Genomic DNA, 27,359 nt, shown 5'->3' with positions numbered 1-27,359 from the left:
TGTGTTCCCACATATTTGCACCAAAGTCGACTGCAAGCTGCTGCGTCTCTGAATGTCTGGGAGGAATGCCTGCCTGTAACAAAGACACAGGAACTCACATTGAGCAGTGGAGCTGCTTCCCTGCATCTGCACCCGACATCAAAAAGCACCACTGCACCTGTATCATGTAGCCTGAGTTGAAGTGGGCCAACCATGACAATGTGGTCCCCCAGCCCTCCAGGAACAGAGCCCCTCTTGGACTTGCCCACTGTGAACTCCCCGACACCACCTGCAGCCTCTGTCCTCAGGTCCCCTCTACCACGAGTGCTCTGGGGGAGAAAACCCAGTGCCTCAGGACACCTATGCACCCATCACACCAGGCCCATGGAGAAGACGACCCCAGGAATCCTCACGTCCCCGAGCATCTCGACTTGAACCAACCTCCTGAATATCATCGACTGGACTACCTGACCAAACCTGCAGCCTCTTATCAACCGGACCAATCTCCACCGACTAACATTGGGTACCAGATGCTGTAAAGCACCTGTGCCACCGGCCTCTCCAGTACCGCCCAAGATGACCTGTTGGTGCTGCCTTGGACCTCCCCTATACTCACCTTAAGTCCAGGAGAACGGTCCTGTAAGCCACTGTGAAGTGTCCGAATGCAGTAAAAAAAAAATCATCATAGTATAACATTGGGCACCCGACACTGAAGAGCACCTCTGCACCGAGCTGCCCCAGTGGCGCACAAGTTGACCTTTTGGTGCTGCCTTGGACCTTGCCCCATACTTTCCTTAAGTCCAGGAGATTGGTACCAGAAATTGCTGTGAAGTGCCCGAATTCAGTACATGTTTTTCCCCCGCAGAATAACACTGGGCACCCAATGTTGATAAGCACCTCTGCACGTGGCCATCCCAGTGCCACCGAGGTGACCTGTTGGTGCTGCCTTGGACATAACCTCATACTTACCTTAAGTCCAGGAGATTGGTCCAATAAGTTGCTGTACTATACCTGTAAGCACCTTGGGATTGCCAGAGCAAGCCCCTGTCCACTAATAAGGGAACCCCTGGACTCTGCACGATATATCTAATTTTGATATATCATATAAAGAGCCAGTTACCTACACATTCCACAACGTGTCAGGGATCCCACAAACTGCAGCAATTAATGGCCTCTATCTCTACCTGACGTGGATTCAAAACAAGTAGATCAATTACTGGCCAATAGGCCTGATCCAGCCATTTCACTTGCAATATATGAAATACAATACATTTTTATCTCAGGGAAGCCAGCAATAGTTGGCATAAGCACTTTCACAATTTACTATGTCAAGAATGGAGTCATTGGGAACCAAATTTGCTCTGTTGATAAATCATTGGAAAGGTGTTTTATAGGGGAGACTGGAGTTAAGTACAGCCCATAGTCCATCACTATTGCTACATAAATAGCACTAGAACAGGATTTTTGCAGTGATTTCTTTTTCAAACTTACATTAGGTACCATGCAAGGCTTGTCCATTGCCATTTGTATTACACGTAGAACCATTCTATACTGACAAAAGCATAGTAGGCATGTATCCCATGGGCTCCTAGGGAAATATGAATTTATTATGGGTTATACTAAATAATGGTTGGGAGCATGGTGACAATTGATAGACACCTTTAGTGACAGTATGGCAATTTGGATTTTACTAAATGTGATAAATTAAGTATGTTGCTTTGGAGGAGAACACAAGGTATCCTGATTGTGGTAACTTCTAGGCTTAATTATAGAGTTACCGTTTTAATGCTTGAGTATATTCCAGATTTATGGACACAATCATAGTGGTTTAAGTAAAAAGGACCTTTATTAAGACACTCTTCTAGCAACTCAACTAATAACTTGATGGTTTGTCTATAGACGGTTTATGTCCCTCAGTGTTGTTTTTGTCCAAACCAAACAACAGTTAGATCAATTATGTAAATTTGAGATATTGATATTTCTTCATTCTTAACAAGTTTTTCCGCATCTTAACTATCGAGTAAGAGTCACATTTGATTTTTTGAAAAAAATAAACTTTTATGAAAAGAAAACCAGACTACAGAGTATTGCATTCAGAGTATTACAATAAAAGTGCTTGAAGAATAAAGGAAAGAAGCATGCTTAACCTATGGCATTGCTATTGGGACAGCGTGGTGATAATAGGACGCATTACAGTTTTAACTCACACAATGTAAGGTGGTGATGATAACAGAGCTGGAGATGAAGCTGAGGCCATCATTCATGCTGACCTGGAGCGCTGCTTCCCTGGAACACAAGAACACAATAAAGGACTCAGTATGCAATACCAGTGAGGCTCCTCCTTGTGTGTAATGGCTTTATAGCTCATAGGCACATTCTACATACGCTATTGGTCACCTCAATATATGGACTAGATCTTGCACATTTGACCCACAACAACCCCTTCACAGTAAGACTCCTTCATACATTGTAGGTTATTGGAACTTATGAGCAAAGACTATGACATCACCAGTGAGGGTCCTCTATATGTGACCCTGGGCCACCTGCTAGTAGTCCCAGGGAACATATCCAAAATATGGACCACCTCCTGTATAATTTGACCCAATACTCTCCAACTCTAGTTAACTGAGATGGACTTGTAGATACTGAAAGCTCGTCTTCTATGTACTATGAAGCATCTTTGGGAAGGAAGGAAGGAAAGGAAAACAGATGGCAATACAGAATAGAAGCCACAATATTACATCAACAATATCAGAGGTTCACCAAAACAACAGGTAACTATTAAAGAATAACGTCATTATACTTACATGCCAACATCATTAAGCAGAGGTGCTGGGCAGAGCAGGTAGGTATCCTCCACCACTAAAGGCTTCGCTGCTGAAAGAAGGAACATGTGTTACATGGCATGCAACAGTGGATACAGTGTTGTACATACTTGGCGTGCAAGTTAGAGTTAACTTGATAGAGTTAGTATAGGGGAATCGTACACTTTCATGTGATCCAAGGAACTTTTCTGCCTTGGTGACTTTAATGGTGACGTTCAAACTTTTTTCTGTTTTTAAGACATCTATAGTTTTTAAGACACCTATAGTATAGTATAGTCTCATTATCAATCATTGCTTTCAATCAACTCTCTTGCTATAGGGTATATCATGGATTCGTCCTCCTTTGTCTAAAGATGACCTTTAATTGAAGTTAAACTTTAATTGATTTTCCAGTCATTGCATGCAGTAATGTGGCCGTATTTTCATCTCATTGTAGGATTGTAGGTAGTAAGACCTCCGCGGATTTTATATTCATTCCAAATACTTTCCATCAATTTCCAGACAGCGGGCTCGAAGCATGCCCTTTGCTTGACATTGTTTGACTTTAATGTCACTTTTATTTGTTTGCTTCTTAAATCGCTTGCCTTACTCTTCTAGTGTTTGTCTCATTGAGCATAGTGTCTTAATCAGGCTATTGATAGCCTAACTTGTATCCTTTCACTGCTCACATTTAGGGAACAACTGTTTTCTTTTTCATTAAGCACTCCAGGACAGTGCATATGTTTTCTTGCTCTCTCTGTTGTGTTGTTTCCTCCCCCCTTCCACTCACTTCCACTAACTTCCACTCCCCGTTGCTTCTCCTTCACCCAGCCCCACCCACTTCTCCACTGCTCTGCTCCACCACTCATGTCCATTTAAAAATGCTTTCATTTGAATTTTCTGGACAGCCTGGCACTGCTATTACATAATCCACTCGACAATCTAGAGAATGCTTTTGTGCGCTTCTATTACTTCCTCGTTCACTACCCACAACCCGTGGTTTACCCATCCACTCTCCCTTGCGGTCTTTCATATTTTATTTTTATTTTTTAGTGTATTTATATTTGGCAGGCCCAATAGCTGCTGTTTACTGCCTGCCTGCTCTCTGCTTTCGTACTCATAATAATTTATTTTGTTTAATTTACTGATCCAGGTGTTTGCATGTTACATTTCTTCAAATAGGGTAAAGATGTAACCCTAGAAATTGCTGCCAGTAAGGTTTGCCTCCCCTCAGGCAACAATATCGGAACATATAATAGGAGATCTTAATGGGGAACACCTGAAAGAAAGTACCTTATTATGGAAACCAGGAGTGGTTCTCTAAATACGTACATCATCTCAAACTCACCATGAGTCTATTTATACATTTGACGCTACACTAGATGATGAACCAGTGAGTAAACAAGCTATTCTTCAATGTCAGTCTATGATCAACTAAGAATTTGCTGTGGTAGGCTAATGTCTAATAGAGATGCTGGCATTGTGAAAACAGTAAACATGGGGGCTCCCAGGGGCCAGTACTGTGGATTTTTGTATTTCTATAAATAGTGAGCGAAAATACAGTTTTATTAGTAGATTTGGTTGTTGAAGTAATTAATGCTGAGCTATGCAGTAAACAACCCAGAAAGTGGATAATACAAAATCACCTTTCCACAGGACCGCTAGGTTGAGCGATCCGTAGGTACTAACTTGCGTATGTGCAGGACAAGGAGTCAATATCTACCTATCTTTTTATTGGCCTGGTGGTCCCTGCTGTTGAGAAGATCCACTGTCTTCACCTACTAAGTAGCAGAAACTGCTATTAACACACTCAAGATACCTAACTTCAAATGGTGCAACAGCCTTACATCTTGGAAGTAAAAGACAAACTGGTGTGGAACCCCCATCCCAATTATGAAAAAATATCACTTTCATCAAGTGCGAATATGAGATAGAGAGATTATACATTTTGTCTTTGTCCATGTTGCTTGGCGTATGTTATTTTGATTGTGAGATTGTGTATGCACGGAACTTTTTAACATCGTAAAGGAGCTCTCCAGCCCAAGCGCCACCGTCAACGACATCACCCCCTCCCAAGAACTATGCGACGCCCTAGCCACCGCCTTCCACTGAAAAATCACAGACATCCACGACAGCACCAACACCCCTCACACCTCAGACACACCTACCCCGCCCTACACAAACTCCACCCGCTCCTGCTGCCTGACCTCCTGGACCAGCATCAACGACGACGAAACTCGCAAGATCATGAATTCCATCCACTCTGGATCACCATCAGACCCCCACCACACCACATATTGAACAAAGCAGACGCAGCCATCGCACCACACCTACGGAAGGTCATCAACATCTCCTTTGAAACAGCAAGATTCCCGGAAAGTTGGAAACATGCTGAAATCAACGCTCTACTTAAAAAACCTAAGGTGGACCCCAAAGACCTGAAGAACTTCCGACCCATATCCCTGCTCCCATTCCCGGCAAAGGTCATTGAGAAAATCGTCAACGCACAGCTCACCCGGTACCTCGAAGACAACAACATCCTCGACCCCTCCCAGTCCGGATTCAGACGAAACCACAGCACCGAGACCGCCCTCCTCGCTGCCACAGATGACATCAGAACACATCTCGACAATGGAGAAACATCAGCCCTCATCCTCCTAGACCTGTCGGCCGCCTTCGACACTGTCTGCCACCACACTCTGAAAATCCGCCTACGCGAAGCTGGGATCCAAGACCAGGCCTTCGACTGGACCACATTCTTCCTCTCTGGCAGAATCCAGAGAGTCCGCCTCCCCCATTCCAATCCAAAGCCACCAACATCATCTGCGGCGTACCCCAAGGCTCATCCCTCAGCCTGACCCTGTTCAACATTTACATGGCCCCCCTCGCACAAGTGGCCCGTCAACACAACCTCAACATCATCTCCTACGCCGACGACACCCAACTCCTCATCCTCTCCCTCACCAAGGACCCACACACCGCTAAAACCAACCTCCACGAGGGCTTGAATGCCGTCGCCGACTGGATGAGAAGCAACTGGCTGAAACTAAACTCAGACAAAACAGAGGTTCTCATCCTCAGGCCCACCCCCTCCGCTTGGGACGACTCGTGGTGGCCAGCCTCGCTGGGCACCCCACCGACACCAACCAACCACGCACGAAACCTCGGCTTCATCCTCGACTCATCCCCCTCCATGTCAAAACAAGTCAACGCTGTCTCCTCTTCCTACTACAACACCCTCTGCATGCTTCGTAGAATCTACGAATGGAACCCATCTGAAACAAGAAAAAGAGTAACTCAGGCCCTCGTCAGCAGCAGGCTCGACTACGGCAACGTACTCTACGCAGGCATCCAGTCCAAACACCTGCAACGCCTCCAACGCATCCAAAATGCCTCAGCCCGACTCATCCTCAACATCCCTCGCCACAGTCACATCACCCCCCACCTAAGAGACCTCCACTGGCTCCCCGTCGATAAGAGGATCACCTTCAAGCTCCTCACCCACGCACACAAAGCACTTCACAACACCTAACCAACCTACCTGAACAGCAGACTCAGCTTCTACACCCCCACCTGGCAACTCTGCTCCGCCAACCTCGCCCTCGCCTCCATCCCCCGCATCCGGCACAGATCCTCCGGTTGCAGATCTTTCTCTTACCTCGCCGCCAAGACCTGGAACACCCTCCCGTCTGACCTAAGACAGATCCAGGACCTGCTCACCTTCAGAAGACACCTCAAGACCTGGCTCTTCGAGCAGTAGCAGCACCCCCTGCCCCCTCGCCTTGAAACCCTCACGGGTAAGTAGTGCGCTTTAGAAATAGACTGATTGATTGATTGATTGATATGATTCTGTGTGATTACCGCTTTGTAAGGAATAGTGCATATTTTGGTTTGAGTATATATGATTTACTACACTGTGTTTGCGCTACATAACTGTACTTACGTTTTTTGAAAGTATGTGCCTGTGAAATTTAATTTGTTCATGTATATATCAGTGCTGTTTTGTAGCATGTTTGTGTGGGTGCGACTGTATGGGTAATTGAGTGGGAATAATTTTACATGTCTGTGCAATTTTTTATGTCTCTTTGTGCATGTGTGAACGTGTTCATCAATTTCTGTTAGACTAAAGATGAAGTCTTGGCTACTTTCAGAAGTCCTAGAGTTTTGGGTGGGTGGGAAGTGGCATTGTTTTAGTCCCTAGGAGCAAAGCTGATTAAGTCTATGTTCTAGTCTTTTTCATTATTTCTTGGTGAAGCAGGCTCTGAAGGAAAGCTATTTTTGATCAATCCAAGTGATTTTACATCTGTTGAGAGTCGAGATGTGAACCCTTCTAGTCTCATGTTGTCAAGCCTTTCCTGGCTCAAGGGTTTGCTTTGAGAACTTGGTGAAAATGTTTAAAGCATTTTTCATTGGGCTCAGCTTGAGGAGGTCACAAGACATCTAGAATTGGATGAGGACAAATCAAAGATCAGAACAAAGGACAGGCCTTACCAAGTCCAATATTGGGTATATATTCAATAAGAAATATCTGCCAGAAATTGATCTCAGAACTCATATATATTAATTATTGTTTCATCAAGGGTTCATGTTCACAGCAATTTCAAACTCTTTAAACTACTCTCATAATTTACATCAAACAACTTAATTGAGGGTAATATTGGATTAATGCATTTTAGAGCTACAAATATCCTTCTTGAGGATCATCCCATACGAAATGTGTACCTTCATATGATTTGGAGATCAAACAACAGAAATTTATTTGTGGAATGCTTTCAAAATTGGACCAACTTATCATTCACAGATTTTGCTATGGTCGATAACACCATCAGTTCTTTATTATGACCTTTGATTTGTTCTGTTATCATCAAATATGATTGAATGGACAAGATCAAGTGTATTGAACTAAATGGATTCACAACTGAGACTGTTGTGGTTGGAGGTGCATGAATGCTGAGTTTGGGTGTACTGAGTGTGTAGGATGGATGGGAATTGTCTGTGGTCCTCAGAATCGAGCAAACATAGGTAATTTATCTGATGTGCAGAAGGAAGACTTTCTTGCCTTAAATGCTTACAGGACCAAGCACGAGTAGCTACTGAGGTTGTCCTTGTCTTCTTCCATCCTTTTATTTGGATGCCCTGGCAAAGACATCAGAGGAGTACTGAAAAATAAGGGGAAACTTGGATGCCGGAGACTACATGACTTTCTGTGGACTAGGGAAAGCCCAACTGGATGCTTCAAGCGCTTAGGCATAAATTGCTTGATTTTAAAAAATAAGCATTGACAAAGCCAAGAGACCTAGGTTTAAAGTGCTAACGGATGCTGCATTAGCACATTAGAGCGAGACACACAGGAAACAGCCAGGAGAAGAAGATAAAGAGGGCTGTTGTTGTAAAGTAGGCCCTCATGCAGTTCGATGCAAGCACTCAAGTGGATGGTAAAAGATACACCTGAACAGCCAATAAATTAGATATGAGATGAATACTTCACTCGGCTAAGCAAGACAATATTGACAAAGTCTCAAGCCAAAGGCTGAAATAGGCTGACCAAAGAAAGCATGTAGTGAAAGAGGTGGACCTAACCCCACTCGATGTTCATTGTAAGGTCCATTTAGCATAAGCACTGTCAAAATCCTGATGTTATAAGTTGCTCACGACTGTGCCTGGAACAGCGTACACAAGACTAGTTGTAAGTATTCAAACAGACAGATAATTCCATACGCCTGGAGGGAAGGAACAGTGCTATTGTGGTCACTAGTAAGTGTGTCTACATAATACCCACTACGAATATGTGCTTTAGAGTATTCTGCTTGCCTGTGTGATAAATTGTGTACGACTCTATGTGTGATTGTCTTTACACATTTGTGATTGTGCAGTTCTGTGCCTGTATCAGTGACTGTTTATGTCTGATTGTCTTTGTATAGATGCGATTATTCATGCCTGTGATTGTGCGTGTGTGTGTCTTTATATGTGTGTATTTATGAATATGTATTGTTGTTAATCTGCCATTAGATTGGCCTCAGACCATCTTTTAGTAGTCTGGTTTGACTTTCTAAATATGTGCACTGCAGAACAAAGCCTGGTTCAATTTTCAGTGGTGTGCAGTTAATAAGGTGAGTAGCAGTTTTAATGAGTTGTGCTTTTTGGTGGGTGACACGATGGTCTGGGTTTTCTAAGACTTTGCGCCTTTGCAAAGCAATGCATTCTTTTCTTGTTTACATAGCAAAAAACTATTTGGGCTGCCTAAAGGCGGTTTGCATTAAGGAAGTGTTACAAGACTCTGGCCTCCATAGTACTAAATGTGAATTTCGGCGACCAACACTCCATTTCTTTGGGTATGTGTTCTCTTCCAAGTTTGTCACCCTTGATCCCACCAAGGTCCAGGACATCAAGGACCCACCACCCTTAAGGACAGTAACAGACGCCAGCAGCTTCTTAGGGATGGCCACTACTGTGGAAGGTTCAACAAGGATCTCTCACTGTTGACACAACTGACCTCACCAAGGCACCAGTGCCATGGACATAGGGGCCAGAACAAGAAGCTGCATTCCAAGCCTCAAAGGATGCTCTGTTCATGGACATGACCCGCCGATATTTTGATCCACAGAAGGAAACCACCGTAGCAGTGGGCGCAGGCCCAAAGGGGCTACGGGTTGTGTTAATGCAACGGCAAGAAGGGGAAGAGTGGACAATAATTGCATACACCAGCACGTCCCTCACAGAAACCCAGCAGAGGTACTCAAAAATAGAAAAAGAAGCAATTGCAATCCATTAGGGGTGCAAATGCTTCAAACTGTATGTGCATGGCCACCCTTTTACCATCATGACAGACCATAAACCCCTGATATCTCTCTTCAGAGGGGACTGCCTCCAAGAATTGAGAAATGGATACTCTAGGAGTATAACTGCCAAGACGAATATCGCCTCGGGTCCAACAACCCCGCAGATGAATTGTCTCACAACTCACAGGAAGCTACCACAGAAGAAGAGGATGAAGCTCAGGAGACTGAAGAGATTGTGAGATATGTATCTGAACAGTCTCGACCTCTGCCTCTTTGCACAGAGACCATTCACCAAGCCACCAACCAAGAGGACTGCCTCCAGAAAATGCTAGGTGCGGTGCAAAACAACCAATAGCATGTGCTCAAGAAACAGTGGCACCACCTCACCCCAGAGGCCAGGCGCATAATGGAAAGCCTTTGCCACATTCATCAAGAGCTGACAGCGACCCTAACGGATGCCTCCTCAGAGTACACCACCTGGTCATCCCGTCCAGTCTTGCTGATCAAGCAGTCCAACTCGCCCATGTCGGACACCAAAGCATGGTAAAAACAAAAGGGAGGCTGAGGACCAAAGTGTGGTTTCCTTTGATAGGCGAGAAAGTAGAAGCCCTAGTGAGATCACGCCCCTGGTGCCAAGCATCTGGAGAACCCAGCCCCCCTGCTCTAGTTGAAAATGAAAGAGGACCATGACAGCCGTGGATCTCTGCCAGCCTGGATTTCGGGAGCCTTCCCGATGGCAGACACACCATGATGATGATCAATGACTATACAAAATATCCTGAAGTAGCAATTCTCTCATCCCTGGCCGCCAGTGAGGTAATTCCCAAGAATGAAAAAATCATAGCCACTCATATACAGATAAAAGAGTTAAGGACCGGCAACAGACCTCCGTTTCAAGTTCAGTAGATAGTCTCATACCTGACCTCGATAGGAATCTCCCACAAGAAGATAATGCCATGTTGGCTCAAGCACATGGGGAAGTTGAGAGATTTATAAGGACTCTGAACAAAGATTTCTGAATAGCCACTGCCTGCCAGCAAGCTCCCGAGCTAGCCATCTATGCATTCCTATGCAACTATTTTCAGACTCCCCACATCACTATGGGGCATGTACCTGGGCATGAATCGATGGGATGGGTAGTGGGGGAGTCAATTCCTCATCACCCAGCCTGGGCTCCCAGTCCTGTCAACGACTGAGAGGTATATGAAGGAAGGAGGCGATCGAATGACAACTCAAAAGACTTTATTTCGGCCACGAGGGAAATTACAGCACATAGCAAAACACACAATAAATAAATAAATAAATAAAAATATAAAATATAAAAATGCAGTAGTTATGATACATTTATAAAAGAATAAAACCTGAGTGCTCTTCCTGGGCAGTTTCAGTACATAATTGCTAAAACCCATAATGTAGATGCAGATAAAGCTTTTGCTCTAAAAACCCAACTTGCCCCAGAAACTTGGTGACAGCGATAACCAATGCTGAGCGAGTGTGTGATCTGAGAATTCGAAGAGCAACAAGTGACCTGTGAACTCCCAGCAATCTGCAGGCAGGAGTGAAACATTTCCTGAGAGGGGTTGTATAGGCAGGACAAACACATAAAACATGAGGAAGATTTTTGATAGGGGCATTACAAGCTGGACAAATGGTTGTTCCCTCAGATGACCAATGACCGGTAAATGATCCTAATGGCAAGGTTCCTACACAAAACTGTAAGTACAATTTCCTGTCGCTGGGGACCAAAATTACATCCCAATAAGCCTTGTATTTGCGTATATCTTTCAAATCAACAAAGTCACATGACAGTGTGGAGTGGGGTGCTACCCCCAGTTCCTCAGAGTCTACCACCCTCCAGTACTGTTTTTTAAGGTTGAGTTTTGACAGAAAGGAGGTAGTAGTTGGAGAGTCCCACAGCTGATTGAGCCCAAGCATATAAAATGACTCTTTGATGTATCTGAGCCAAGGAATGCTAGGAAAGCAATCAGTATCTAAAATGACCTGCAGGGCTGCAGTATAGGAGGCAAGCTCTGGAGTAGTCCAAAGCCACCACCAATACAAAAGAGAACATAGGGGAGCCATAAAGCCTATGCTCTTAATGCCCAAGTCCTTAAAGAGAGGGAACAATAGGGTGCTTGACACGAGAGAAAAGAGCTTCATTAAGAAATTATATTCCAGAGTTGATAGTTCTTGAGCTTTGGCATGACCCCATAATTCAGCACCATAAAGAGCAGCCTTAGCTTCATAGATCTGGAGTGCTGGGCCTAGCAGTTTAGTGTATGAAAGATTAAAATTCTTAATTAAAACCCCTGTGGTTTGCTTTAGTTTCAACACCTGCTTCGCAAAGTGTGGCTTCCAGGACATATTCTATGTTAACATTAAACCAAGATAGTTAAACGTGTTCACCTTTGCAACTAGAGTACCGTCAAGCATGAACTTCCCTTTGAAGGATCTATGAGGATTAAACATCATCAATTTAGTTTTGGAAGTAATAATTTCCGGACCCTGAGCGGTACAGAACTCCTCTAAACACGTAAGGAGTTTCCATAAGCCGCTTGGGGTCTTAGATATCAAAAGGGTATCGTCCGCAAATAGCAAGACTGGAATTTTGTGTGTGCATCATGCTGGTGCATCTGCCTCCACCCCGAGTAAAAAGGAAACAATATCATTAATATATAAAGAAAACTAAGTTGGAGCAAGGACACAGCGTTGGCGTACTTCCCTTGACACTGGAATTTTGTCAGTGAGCTGCCCCTTGTCGCCCCACCTAACACATGCATAGTTGCCCTTAGGGAGCCGTATTAATAGTGGAAGAATGTGCGCGGAGATTGCCACCCCAGAGAGAACTTTCCACAGCTTATTGCGAGGCGCTAGGCTGAACTTGGATTTCAAATCAACAAAAGCAACATACAAATTCCCCTTACTAATAAAAACTGCCTTCCAATAGAAAAGCAGAAACCTTTAGGCTTGTTCAACAGTGGAAGTTTTCTTGCGAAAACCAGCCTGTAGTGGACTAAGTATATCACACTCAGACAACCAATCTTGAATCTTCCCCAAAAGACAGTAGCAGAAGAATGTCCAATAGGCTAATTGCCCTATAATTACAAGGTAGGGCTCTATCGCCCTTTTTGAAAATCGGGACTACAATGGCACCCTTCCATGACTCAGGGATTGGTGCTCCTGCCACTATTGCATTTGATATGATAATAATGTATCTTGACCATACTTCAATATCAGTTAGAAACAGGTCTGCGGGAACTCCGTCCGGACCAGACGCCTTCCCACGCTTTAAAGTACCTAATGAGTGCACTACATCTGAAAGAGTAAATACTTGCATTGGTGGAGGGCTAAGAGTTAGGCCGATAATGTGCACAAAAGTCCTTATCATGTTTGCATACCCTACTAAGATGATCAGCAGAGTACATTCAACTAAAGTGGGCTACCCACTCGGCTGCAGCAATGTTCCTTGTAATATTCAATACACTGTACTCAGGGCCACATGCCGCCAAAGACCAGCATTTGATACAATTCTTCTCACGCGAAGCATCATTGAGTGCAGCCCACCACTTATCATCTTGTCCACGTTTAGCTTTACAGACAGCTAATTTATAAGACTTCCTAGCTGAATGAATAGCAACTACATCCTTACATTTAATGGCTTGGATTAAATGTTTGTTTGATGTTCGACATTCCTTATTAAACCAGTGATGTTTACCCTTGGGCCTTCCACCACCAGAGTCAATCCCTGCAGTAAAATGGGCCACAATACCCTTGAAACATAAAGCATGATATATACTTATTTGCTCACTAGAAATTGCAGAGCCCACCTCTAAATGCATCAATGAGGTTTTCAAAAAACCATTGGCAGCACTAATGCTATTTGGTCAGGCCGTTACCTTGGTCCACTTTAAGTGGCGTTTATCATTGGCCAATCTGATTCCCAAAGAAGATATAGCTGGCGTGTTGATCGTGAACATTTGGTTACACAGGGCAAGCATGTGGACTGAGAGTGGATTATGATTGCTCTCAGTTCTCTCAATAACCGTCATGTCAATAACTAAAGGCCACAGTCTAATATCAACTAAACAATAATCAATTCTGCTTGTATGGTTGACCTTATTGTAAGTATGACAGCCCTTTATATCCGATTTTGTCCTGCCATTGAGTGCTCTGAGCCCAAATTCAATAGTCAGGTTTTTTGCCCGGACTGCAACTTGCGACCACCTTTTAATGGGTGGAATGTCCAAGGCGGGAACAGACCATACCCAATTCTTCTCATGAGTAAACCCAAGATCATACTAGTCAAGAGGTTCGAGCGTGACATTGAAATCACCAGCTACAATGATTATATCCTACCGGGGACATTTCTGAAGGAATGTCTCCAAAACACGAAGAGTTTCAGAAGCCCGACCCCGACAACCCCTTTTGCATAGATGTTAAGGATAATCACACCTGCATTTACCTCAAATGATAGCTGGATGCCTAATATGTCAGGGGAATCAATAGATAGCTGAAATATACGGCAGTTTAATGATGTTCTGACCCATATAGTTAAGCCGCCGGAAGGTCTGCCCCTACTACTGGAGAGAGCTGTACTGTAAAAATTTGAATAAGCAGACTGGAAGACTGGATCGATTGACCATGTTTCCTAAAAGAGGCATAGTTTATGTTCCTCAATAAAAGAAGTAAAAGCTGGAAGGGGGGAGAACAAGTCTTAAACCTTTCACATCCCAGGAAAGATATCGCATCCCAGTACGATGGGAGTCCCTTAAATATATCCTCAGACTTCTTCACTTCTTTTACTTGTCTATTTATGAGGAGATCAAATCTAATTTTAAAATACCATTCCTCCTCATATACCAGGTCACCAATCAATTCCAATGCACTCTTCATTGACGTGTGAGCCTTCAGAAGACTGAGTGTTCACAAAGCAAAAGTGTGAACGCTCAGTCTCCTGTACTAGTCCTGAAGAAGACCCATTGTGGAGCTGGGATTTGGCCCAAGATATAGAGGGGTCGAAACGTCGACGGATATATCATAGTCTGTATTGGTTTCTGCATAGTATCTTTAGAGGATTGAAACAATTGATTTAGACTCTCTGAGGACTTGGAGTGGATTTAATGCAGCAAACAGAAAAGACCAACCAACTGTTTTTAATGTTTCTTGTATAGGTTTTTGATCCATTGGAATATGTATTATTCTTCTTTCTATCTATCACAAGCACTTTTTCTCACACTACCTCTCCTTTGGTGTGTTGTTTTATCAGATGGGCTGTCCATATAGGATGAATATATTAAATTGCTATTTATGCATGAGTAAATAAATGAATATTATATTTGTATGAATAAATAGTTTGTTTGTTTTCACCTAGGTTGTTTTATGATATATAAACAATTTGTTTCCCCCCGTTAGGGCATTGTCGTAGGTAATGATTATCTTCTACCCAGCCCGATCAGGTTTTTGGGTTACCCTCTGTGGTTTACTAGATATCTGAACCAGAGCCTTCAATGGGAGGCGGGAATGCATCCCCCGCGCATCTCCTGTTGCCTAGTCATTCAACAGTCCAGTTGCCCCGTCTGAGGACTCTACAACTGATTTCCACGTCATGCCACCCTAAGCTCGGGCAGATCGCACCACGAGCACCAGGTATGGCCTGTGAAGAAGTCCCATGCTATCCACCCATTTGAAGGACTACTTAGTGTGAAGCGGGCAAGTAACCTTGCCATGTTTCAATTGTCTGTTCAGTGATCTCATTGACTCTGCTCCGATAATAATTGACCCCCTGTTGCGAAGTGGCACAGCAATCCCTTATTGGCACCATGTATATTTCCAGTCTTGCCAGAAGCCACAGTAATTTGCTGTGGTAGTGTTTTGCTATATTGTGCTTTGTTCAATTTGGGGAGGAAAGTAGTGTTGTAACTGTGGTGCGTGCACTACTGCTAGGGGAAATCAGGACAAACACCCCGAATTGTCCCATGTGGGAAAAGCCAAGAACACCATGTGACGATTGTCAGTGCTTGAAATGGAAAAACAGAAGTGCAGGTACTCTGTACTAGAGTACCTGCTTGTTTCTGAGAAGTGCTGGTATTCTCCAATGAAAATAATTACGTTTTTCTTGAGAAGTGTAGGTGCTCCCCCCCCCTCAAAATAAAAAAGTGTTGTTACTCAGTACCGGACAGTGCCGGCCCATTTAAAGCACTGACAATAGTAATAAATTCTGGTGGCTGCCATGCGTGTTCAGAGAGGAGTAGTGCGACCCATCTGTACAGATCACCAGCAACACCACTCCCAGGGCCACATGTACAAATGTTTGGTTTTGCGATTCGCTATTTACGAGTCGCAAAACCGAATGTTGTATAGTGTCAATGACACCTTGGGAATGGTGGCCCTCACAGGGATGGTGGCCTGGTGGAGACAGCAGACCACCATGTCTGTGACTGCTTTTAAATAAAGCAGTTTTTTTTTTAAATGCAGCCCGTTTTCCTAAAGGAAAACGAGATGCATTTCAAAATCAAACAAGCATTTGCAATGCAATAGGGTCTCGCATTTCTCCGAGTTACAGCTATTAGCAGTTGCAGACTCCCAACCGGACTATTCTTGCCACATTAAATGGAAAAAACAGCGCGATCGTGCTGATACAGTTCACTCGTACGGACAGTTGAAGACGGCATGCAGGTAGAAAAAAAGAAATGCAAAAAAATGCAAAAAAAGAGCGCAATCGCACTGTTACAGTTCACCAGTAGTGAAACCTATCGGCAAAAGTGCAATTATGTACGTAACCAACAGAAGTGTAATTAACTATGTAACAGGGTCGATGTTATGCAAAGTGCTGGACTTCTTCCAAGCAAGATCATACTGCGAAAAAACAGATAAAAAGGAGTCCACAAACCTGATGGGAAACAGCAAGCCTCGCATGTTTTCAGTACTTGGTCGCTGCGCCAGAGGAGGGCTAACCACCGGAAAAGGCATGATGTATGTGTGTCTTCCACTAATGAAAGCAAGAAGATTTTGAAAGGCAAGCCCACGAACCAATGAAAGACACTGACGTAACATGGACTTGGCTCCGAGCCCTTTTGTATCTACTAAAGTGTCTTGCATGCGAAATGCATGCGCAAGCGCATGCAACGCAGGCTCGACCTTAAAAATTAAACGTTTTTGTTTCATTTTTTCAGAGCCTTTTCTGAAAAAATGTTTTCACTGACATTCACAAAGGGGAAAGGGTACCATGGGGACCCCTTCCCTTTGCAAATGGGTTAGCACCAGTGTGGCACTGGTGCTAACTTTGATTGTTTTGCGACCGCATTCACGGTCACAAAACAATCATACATGGGACTACGAGTCGCAATTAGGAAGGGAACACTCCTTCCTAATTGCGAGTCGCAATCCCTTATTGCATTTTGGTAAATAGTTTACCGAATCGCAAAAATGAGTTGGTTGATGGGGAAGTGCATTTTGCACTTCGCAAACAGCCCTATTCGCTGTTTGCGACGTGCAAAAGCCTTCGTACATGTGGGCCCCAGTGTCCGAGTGTTTATTGCAATGCGCCAGGTCCACGCAAGCGTGAGCGCCCACCACCCTTAAAGCGATACAACAGGCTGGACAGGCCTTTTATTCCACTGGGAATTTCCCCAAGGGCACTGGAGTCTTTGGGGGGCAATTTTGATAGCCCATGGATGCTTCTGGTTACTCCATCTTTTGTCCAACTCCTCTGCAATAATTGCAGCAGGCATTTGAAGGTTTCAAAAGAAAGAGAGATTGCGAGAAAGAGAGAGGAGGGGAGGGTGAGAGAAGGTAGAGATAAAGGATCAAAAACGGAGAAGGGGGGGGGAGAAAAGGGGGAGAGGGGTAATGGATGGCTGTAAAGAAAGAGATTCCGGGAGCCCAGGGAAGGGGTGAGGTTAGTTTGAGTTTTTTGCCAGGGCTGCTTTTGTGTTCCTCTGTGCGACCCTGGTCTCTGCGGTGCTCTGTAGGGGGTTTGTGTGTGCAAGAAGCCTGCCAGTAAAATCCCTCTTCTCCCCGCAGCACGTTTCCGACAGACCATTAGCATTCTCTGTCTGATTTTCGGACTAATAAATTCTGTTTGCAATTTAGCAAAAACATAAAGAGCCGCAGACAGTTTCCAGGAACATCCCGTTTTGCTTCTTGCAAAACCCCGACTCCTAGGCGTCTCCACGGAGCTGGAGGAATCGGCGTCAGCCGGTGGCCCCAGGCCTTCTCCAGATTGCCTTGCTGGAGCATGTTTTCATCGTGCCAGAGACATGACACATCTATTCGGTTACATAACTCTCAATTTGTTTTTTTGGCTAAATTTTCGCAGTTCGGAAAAGTTGGAGAGTTCTTCTTCTGATGGCACACAATCTGCAATCCCGGGCTCTAGCTCGGAATCAATCTATATATAACAAGTATGGACAACAAGTCTAGCCCTTTCTTTAACTTGCCCTCGCGTGGACACCGTGAACACATACTTAAAACAAAGGCACCGCGGCCTCCATTTCAATACACTTTTGTTGCTGAAGAGTTAAGCAATCTGTGACATAACAAATACATCTGTCTACAAAATTGGTTTCCGTTCTTTGGATGATTTGTTTTCGATATTGTGCTGATAACCAACCCATCATAGTCTTCAGAAAATCAGTTACACCAGGGTAACAAAAAATTCAAAAAGACAAAAAACATTTGAACTTTAACACTTCAGTGGCACCAACTAGTGTATGTCTACAAGAGAAAGCTGAAAATGTCGTTTGAATTGTAAAAGGTAGGACTTGATCGTCTGGAGCACTGCCACCTGATAACCATGCCTATGATGTCACAGCCTACTCAGCAGTCTAGAAAGAGGTCTTAAGTCATCACACAGCTTGCACAACATTCTAAAAATAAAGCTTATACCATGGCGCCTACTATACCATAGCCTGCCTTGCATTCTTGAAAGTGCTCCCAGGCCCCTGCACCATGCGTGTTCTAGGCTGCTCAGTATTTTAGAATAAGGTCTCAGATCACCATGCATGCTGTGTCATAGACGGTGAGTCCCTTGCTCAATGTGCCACTAGAAGCAAGCTACACTGAACTGACTAGCCCCAGTCAGGGCAAAACCAGTCTTGGGTAGCTCCCTGGTTTAGGGAGGACTGGCCTGCCATTTCGGGCTGGACTGTTCCTGTTGGAGCAGGGTGAAGACTGGTTTGCTTATGGCTGGGTTTAAACTGACGTGGCATAGTGGACAAAAGACCGATGGTTGGAATGCTACCCCAAACAATTTCCAGTGGTTAGACTTATTGCAAACATCCTCCCATCACCGTTTGTAAATCTGCAGTAGAACATAGCAGTGGAATTTCCTTCAAAGGATAGTACAGTAAGGGAAATACCACTAGTGGATTTTCCACTGGTTTTAACACTTCCTCCAGAAATAGGTGGTTTCTCCATTACCACCCAACTCTAAATCAGGCTGTTGGTCTGTCCACTTGATGGAGAATACAGCCTATCCACTTCCCTGAATCATATTTGGAATTATGAGGAACTCAAAGCACTCACAAAGACACCAATTCATTGAATTTCCACGGAGAATGGTCTGCAAATGTCAAGGACTGCTAAAGCAAACAGCTACTGACTACAACAAGACAATAAACAAAACACAATCAAATATAACACTAGATGTAGTACAGGACACAAACGATTTCAAGGGATGGATGGGGTAATGAGTGTTAATGACACGAAAAAACACAACTGAAGAAAGGGAGATTTTTAAAGATAAAAAAGAAGACTGATATAACTCTCACAGGGAAGACCAGAATAGAGAAATTAGAGAATAAGGACATGGGAGGTAAAAAACAGAATGAAAGAGAGCTTATATGAGAGGCAGCGGATTAAGAGAGAAGAGGAAATTAATAGGCAGATTGGAAAAAAGGCAGAGAGAGAGAGAGAGAATGAGAGATCGGGGTGAGGGAAATATAGAAAAGGAATGATAATAACTGGGAGAGAGAAACCAGGAAAAGGATGGAAAACGAGAGAGGGTAAAGAGTGAAAGGAAGAATGATAAAGGGGAGAATATATTGGATGCAAGGCAACAAAAGCAATGCTGAGTGAAGGAGAAAGAGAGTAGAATGTTGATATGATAGCTGCAGAGATATAGGAACATAGAAAATACATTAGATGCATTGGGTGAGAACGTGAGAGTGGAGGTAAAATGAGGAAATAGAGAACGGAGAGATGACTGTTCACATGTGTGGGTGACCTAAAGCAAAGGCAAAGATAATGTACAGAAAATGAAATGAAAGGCTGCAGTTGGAATGATTTCTTGTAGCATGTCAATCAGATTCAGATCGTTACTTCTTACAACATAAGTTATCAAATACCAAGCTGTCTCACACCACCAAGATATCACATGTAGAAAGGTTTCTGTGGATCCATGAAAGACTTAAATGTGTACAGCCATTAATGCCTTAGGTTTATTATGCAGTTTTCCAACCACCTAAGGGTGGGCAGAAGCCTCAATGTGACCAGGAAAGTTACTGATCCGGTAATCAAGAGCTTTTGGTATGGGAAATTGAGTTTTAATGGCCTTAAGCCAGCCTGAAAATGAGCAGGAACCACAGGGACCTAAAGTGAGCAGGAGCTTTGATGATCACTGTCCTTGTAAATAAACGTCTTGTCACCTTGTTGGGGCAGGGAGGCACAATTAAATAACCGTGTGAAGGAGACTTGGGCAGCACATGTTAAGCAGGAGCTCTGGTGATCAATGTCCTTGAGAAGAAACTTCTGGGCACCTGATCAGGGGAACCCGAAGTAAATGATGGTAAATAGAAGCCTTATGGGCAAGCAGGAGACTCCAAGATGAGAGAGCAATTAAAGATTTGAGTAAGTAAGAATGAGCACAAACCTCAGGAACCTGAGGGTGAGCTGCAGGCTCAGGAACCTAAATGAAGCACTGCCCCTGAAGCCAGTGTTATTACCCATAACATGCTAGGAGGAATAAGGGTAAGCAGTAGCTTCAGAAATCAGGCAGGGACTGTGAGCATCGTACTGTTAGGGTGAGAATAGCAGAAAGGGAACAAGACAGAAATATAAGCTGTGCAAAATCTCATGGTGAACACTTTTTTCAGGGAACGGGGGGGACCCTGAAGTTTCTAGCTAAGAGTGAGCAAGAGCTACTAAGCCTGATGGTAAACAGGGAAATTGGATAGCCAGAACATTTGCTGGGATCCAAAGGCACTTGAGAGTCAGCAGGAGTCTTAGAATCTGAGCAGGGTCCTCAGGAGACCGAAGGGCGGAAATGGACTTAAGGGTGCTATTAGTAAGTGGCTAATTGAGGGACCAATTCATGATAAAAGTTTCAAGGCCTTAGGATGAATGTCACATATGGATCTATGAGAGAGAACAAAAACTTACAGACTTGAGGATGAGTGTGAACCTTTATCTGTTATCCCCCTAAAGATGACCAGTGGTTTAGGACCTGACATGGAATTCAGAGATCTGTGGGTGAGCTAGGGTCTAAGAGCGAGGAACAGATTCAAGGACCGGAGGGTGGAAGATTTATTAACCTGAAGAAATGGGTCAGTTTCAGTGAGCTACAATGGAACCATAGATAATGTGACTGGCCCCAAAGCCTTTAAAAAGCTTATGTTACCACAGACTAGTCCCTACATTAATGACCGATATTAACTAAGCCATGCTTCATGAAGGTTGGTGATTTCCAAATGTGGGACACTTTTTTGGAGTGCCTGGGCCAATTTTTTGTCTCAATACGACTCTGCATGTAAATGCAATTACAATACAGTACCTACAAAATAGAGATCACTGTGAGAGAAACGTGGCAAATGTATCCACAAATCTATGTAGTAGGACTTAGCTTAGATCTATCATACAGACAAGAGAGGCAAAGATAGGCAGATCAACAAAAGAAAGGTAATATATTTCCTTTAGAGTACAGTCATATGCATAGGTGAGAACAGCTCGTTTAAAAAGACATAGCCTGATTTGCAGCAACAGTGTGTGTAAGAAATTGGGTTGCTGGTTGAGGGAGGTGAAACTCTATTGAAGCAGCAACCACAATCCTTGTCAGGGTGAAGTCACATGCAACCCCTAACTTAACTTGTACTCAACCCTCAGGTAGCTTGGCAAAGAGCAGTTAGACTTAACATGCAATGTGTAAAGTAAACACAACACAGGAAAAATCCCATACCAATTAAGAAAAATAGAGTTGTAATAAATATTTTAACACTAAAATGACAAAAATCTGATCAGTAGAACCGGAGATATGCAATAAAAATAAGTGAAAATAGTACCAAAAGGCACAAAGTGCCAAATGTGGTTACCTAGTCGCACCAAATGTGGTTGGTCCCGCTAGACCGGAAAAAAGTCACAAGGTGAGGCTGACTGCAATGGAGTGTGGGCCAGCTATAGGGACCCTGTAAGCCCCTTTAAAGTACCTTAAATCCTAGTTACGGAGTGATGCGAGTCCCATGTTGAGGATGCTTTGCACAGCAGAGGTGATGTGCGGTCTGAGTGTGGAGATTCATCATGCAGCGGTGGTTGTGGGAACCTGTGAGGCTGCAATCCAAGGTCCTGCTTCGTCATTGAGGATGCCATTGGTAAGGGGTTTCCAATGCAAAGTCATGCATCAAAGATGCACTATGCATCGCTGGTTCCAAAGAAGTTGCCGGTCTTGCGTTGTGAGTCCTGCGGAGTTTGCCATTGACGAGGGGCTTGCGATGTGAAGTCTTGTGTGGCGGATGTGTCGCACAGCATTGATTCTGTAGAGTTGAGGGGATGCGATGCATAGTCCTCAGTGAGGATGCATCACACAGCAACTTAGATGCAGAGTTTTGTGACTCAGTGCATTACACTGTAACGGTTCCACTGGGACCACAGCTAGGTTGGCAGTGTACCTTAATTCCCACTTCAAAGGGTTCAGGACTTGGGTGACACCACTCGAAAGGACAGGACTCACAGCTGGCAGAGTCCAGGTGCTGAGTTCAAGGTTGCTGGAGCCTGTTCTGTCACTGAGGTTCTCATCAGGAGGTCAGCCAGCTAGCCCTTGGAGTCACTCTGGTGGTCTTGGGTTCAAGATGCAGGTCCAGTCCTTCTCACTCAGTAGGGCAGCAGAGTGGCTGTTCTTCATGCAGGAAGGCCGCTCAGCAGTCCTTCTTCTGAGTCTTCCACAGGTCCAGTTATGTACTGAAGAGTTCGGTCTGAGGGACCATTATGTATAACTGGTGCCCACTTTGAAGTGGGAGAAAGCTCTGGAGGTTACCACCCCCTGCTCGAGGTGTCAGGTACCGCCTTCCTCCCTGCTCTGGCTCCAGCTTGTCTAGGGACACAAAAAACTAGTGACAAGCCCTTTGTGATTGTTTTCAGGAGTGGCCTTTGTGATGTGCAACTGTGGTAGGTGACAGCTCCACCCCCTCGTTAAGTCAGGGTGGCCTATCCTACCAATATCTATCTTCCTTTTGTCTCACTGTCTGGGAGCAATAAACACGGGCCAACAGACAGCTATATCTAGTCATGTGCCCCAGGGACAGGTTCCAAGCACCAAATAGTTGGGTCAAGAAAATGACAACTTTCTAAAAGTGGTATTTTTAGTATTGTGACTTATGATCCGACTTTGCTATTAAAGAAGGTTTTATTTGCAATTCTTTGGACCCAAACCCGAGCTGTTACCTGCTCCCCATTAAAAGTTATTGCTTATTAAGCATGATGAAGAAACACATTGTTATCCTATGGAAGAGGTAGGCCTTGCAGTAGTGAAAAATTATTTAATAGTTTAGCACCTTTCAGGACATCTAAATCTTTTTTTAACTTTATTTATTGATTTTCATCATACCACACATAAACAGATATATACCCTTGAAATCAAGGGACAGTAAAGATTGCAAGAGTAAAGTACAAAATGCCAGAAATCCAATGACAGCAAGCAATACATAAAAAATGTAAAAAATTTGAATACAGATGAAAGAAGCTCATGCATAATGCTATATATGTAGGGCAACTATATTAGCACTGTTCAATCAGGACAAATAGAGGTTTAGTATATGCTGTACGGCTTATGAATCTGACATTGAAGCATCTAGTGTTAGCAGATAGTCCCTTAGTGATTGCCAAATATCTTTGGGTTTGGAGGTTGGGAGAGTAGCATACAATTCACTGGTATTTTCACAATATATAAGACTTTTCAACCACATATTAGTTGTGGGTGGGCTCTCACTGACCCAATGCAGGTCTATCTCATGCTTGGCTACGAGTAGGTTTATAGCAACAAAGCGCCTCATACTTTTAGGAACGTTGTCTACATAGCCCAGTAGGGCAAGGAGAGGAGTGGGTTGCAGCGCAGTTCCCAGCATTAAGGAGAGACGGGCAAATGCATCACTCCAGTAGGATGCAATACTGCTGCATGTCCAGGCCATATGCAAAAAAATCTGCTGTCAGAGCATGACATTTGGGGTAGTCAGAGGGGCAGGAAGGGTCTATAAGAACAAATGCAGCAGGTGTGACATAGGCTGTATGCAAGAACTTAAAGTGTACGAGCTTATGGCAGTGGTTAAAAGACACTAATCGGATTTGCACACAACAGGCATACCAACTTTTGTCAGGTAGGGTCCACCCAGCTCCTAAGCTTTTGAATCTTGCGTTGGAAGTAGGTCCACACAAGTAGGTCCATAAAGTTTGGAGGTGAGTCTGGCGCCTGAATTATCTGTGATAATTAGTGGGAGTGGCGTGAGTTCGGTTGGGGCTAGTGGATATTTTGGGAACCAAGCACATAGGGCGCTTTGAAGGCATCTGAGTACAAAGTGATCAAAGTAATATCCATTGGAAAACCAATCATCCTCAGCACAGGAAGATACATGGCCGTCTGGGAACATGTCCCTGAATGTGTGGAGGTCAAGATCAGTTAATGCGCATTGGAATAGCTTTATCTGAGCCACGGGTTCTTGGCAAGTGGTATTCCAGGATAAAAGGGTAAGTCTTCATTGAGGAGTTGAGCAAGTAACGCCATGCCCAGCTTGTAGTGGAGAGAGTCTGTATACCCTTAAGGTATAATGGAAGGCCTAATGGGAGAAGCGGTTTTAATGGTGTTGGGCCATTAGGTATTTTTCAGGAATAGCATAGGGGAGGTGTGCATCAGGGTGACACCAGTGATGGGTAAATTGGCATTGTGCTGCGAGATAATAGAAATGAAAGTGTGGGACCCTGAATCCACCACACTCGTATGGGAGTATCAATAAATCCCAGCGGATGTGGGGCTGTTTATCTGTCCAAATAAGCCACAATAGCAGACTGCTGAGAGTAGCAAAAAAATTGTTTGTGAGTGGTATGGGTATATTCAGAAAAAGATATAAAAATTGGGGCAGAACCACCATTTTAATTATGCCGATACGGACCACAATGGAAAGAGGGAGGCAAATCCAGTGGTTCACCTGCATAGTCAGTCTATCCACTGCTGAGCCATAGTTTAATCATATGACTTGTATGTGTATGCCAAGGTTTTGCATGGATTCGCTGCACTATGTTTGGGAAAACTCACTCCGCACAGGGGCAGTTGGATCTGTGAGGGGAAATAGCTCAGATTTTGCCCAATTAATGTGCAGTCCAGAAAATTCTCCATAACAGACTATCTCAGAGAGAACTGGTACTAGATTGTCGATACGGTGCAGCACAAACAGCAGGATGTCATTTGCGTATAGTGAAGTTAGCCATGGACCAGTACTGAACTGCAATGTTTTTCTCATAGGGGTGTCCCACGGGTTCCATCGCTATAATAAAGAACAAGGCTGACAATAGGCATCCTTGTTTAGTCCCTCTAGCAACAGCGAAGAAAGAAGACAGTGTGCCATTCGTTCATATCCTGGATGTCGGTTGGGAATATAAAAGGATAATCAACAAGATGAAGCCAAGCAGAAGCTATTGTTTGCAGAGGGTGGCATTTAGAAAGGACCATTCTAAGGAGTCAAATGCTTTCTTTGCACCCAAAAGGGCCATTGCGGCACGAGTGGTTGGAGATATCCTATTAGGTACTGCAAAAACTGTGCAGATGTTCAGGGATGTAGGGCGTAGAGGGGTGAACCCCGACTGGGCTGGGGAAATGGTTTGGTCCATCAGGAGAGATAAACATGTTGCTAATAACTTGGCTAATATCTTATTGTCAAAATTAAGTAAGGACAGAGGTCTATAAGAACCGCACAAATGTGGGCCCTTCCCAGATTTGAGGTGGAGGGTAATCACTGCTTTCCATAACATCATCAGGAGTGCACCAACTTCAAGAACCGCTGAATATATAGCGAGGAGATGCTGTGCCAGTACGTGCTTACAGGCTTTGTAGAAAGCCCCTGTGAATCCATCAAGGCCAGGTGCTTTGGAGCTAACCAGGGCATCTATGGCAAGTACTATTTCCTCAGAGGTGAATGGCTTACTGAGGAATTGTTGCTGAGCAATGGTCAGCCACACTTTTGCTGTTTCGGCAAGGTTTTGTGCCATTTCATCAGATTCCCCACTGTGGCGCGCGGTGTAGAGGTGAGTGTAGTAGTTTAGGAGCTCTGTCTGTACATTTACTTTGCCTATAGCGCAGGTGCCATCAAGGTGTTGCAGTTCCATTATGTATGAGGTGGCTCTGAGAGGATGCAGCAATCTAGCTAGTGTACGGCCAGGTCTTTTGCCCTCCCCATATTTATGGGCTGTTGCATATTTCCCCAAGTAGTCCAGCTTCTGATCTGCCAACTCACAAAATGTGTCCAAGAGAGTAGTGCGTTTGTGTAGTTGTGAGCCACTGGCGTGTTGTATGGTTGTTTTCTCGAGGTCCAGCAGTTGGGTCTCAACACGGGCTAAACTGCAACGTATATCCCGCAGCACCCCAGAGTGTTTAGCTACGCAGAATCCCTTAATGTATGCTTTAAGGCCTCTCATAGTGTTGCCTGTGAACCAACTGAGCTGCTGTTAAGTTCAAACTATTCTGTGATTGCAGAATGTAGTTCGGTGCGGAATAGTTCATCATCCAGCATCATGGTCAGGAGGCGCCATTGTCTCTCTAAGCCTCCCTGACCTGGGATATGGGGTGTCAGCTGTACCGGGGAGTGGTCTGAGAAGGTACAAAGGAGGTGTAGAATGGAAGCTAGTCATGGGGTGGCCGCGACAGAAATTAGACAGTAATGGATGCATTTTCAAGTGTTGTGAGGTGCGGAGTGGAAGGTGTAGGATGGGGCACCAGCATTTCTGAGGTGTCAAGGCTCAGTGTGTGTGTGGATGTCACAGATATCACGAAGTATGAACAGGGAGTGAGGTTTGACAGTTGGTGTCGCAGCCGAGATGTCGAGTGTGGAGTCTTGTAGTCGTGTGTCATAGTGAAATCACCTCCTAGTATGATATGATTGGTGTCAAGTGGTCCATATAGGACTGGAGGATCTGAAAGAAGTCCGGAGAGTCGGTGTTTCGGGGCATAGATAGATAGTAGAATTTGTTGTCCTGCAAATGGTCCTGCAACTAACACATATCTGCCCCCTCATCTATATAACCAGCATAGGGGTGGAATGGGAGGTTTTTATGAATCAATGTGTAAACTCCACGAGAATACATGCTATAGCTTGAGAAAAAGCAGTCTGTACTCCATGGGGCTGCAAAAGTGTGTGCTACACCTGGGTGCAAGTGCGTGTCCTGTAGGAAAGCCACCTGCACTTCATGCCTGTTCAGATATTGCAATACGTGCTTGGCCTTAGGAGGATTGTTAAGGCCTTGGATGTGCTGGGGTAAGAAGAAAATGTCAACATCTGGCTTCCTATTATAACCAGTGCTTGTCATGGATACACATATGTCATTGAAA

The 27,359-nt window shown here is 44.2% G+C and overlaps 1 protein-coding gene across 1 annotated transcript in view; it reads right to left on the bottom strand.

Moving 5' to 3' along the window:
* ANTXR1 (ANTXR cell adhesion molecule 1) overlaps positions 1 to 27,359 on the bottom strand; it is a 398,881-nt gene that overhangs the window by 158,439 nt on the left and 213,083 nt on the right. Inside the window, exons 11-12 of the mRNA XM_069214185.1 lie at positions 2,787 to 2,856; positions 2,187 to 2,265 (exon numbers count right to left, since the gene is read on the bottom strand). Of these exons, the coding sequence (XP_069070286.1) occupies positions 2,187 to 2,265; positions 2,787 to 2,856 (149 nt within the window). The remainder of the gene's footprint in view (positions 1 to 2,186; positions 2,266 to 2,786; positions 2,857 to 27,359) is intronic.

This window comes from Pleurodeles waltl, chromosome 11, assembly GCF_031143425.1.
Source record: "Pleurodeles waltl isolate 20211129_DDA chromosome 11, aPleWal1.hap1.20221129, whole genome shotgun sequence".
Taxonomy (NCBI): Eukaryota; Metazoa; Chordata; class Amphibia; order Caudata; family Salamandridae; genus Pleurodeles; species Pleurodeles waltl.
Note: the sequence above shows the minus strand (reverse complement) of the source record. Positions and strands in the feature narration are given on the sequence as shown.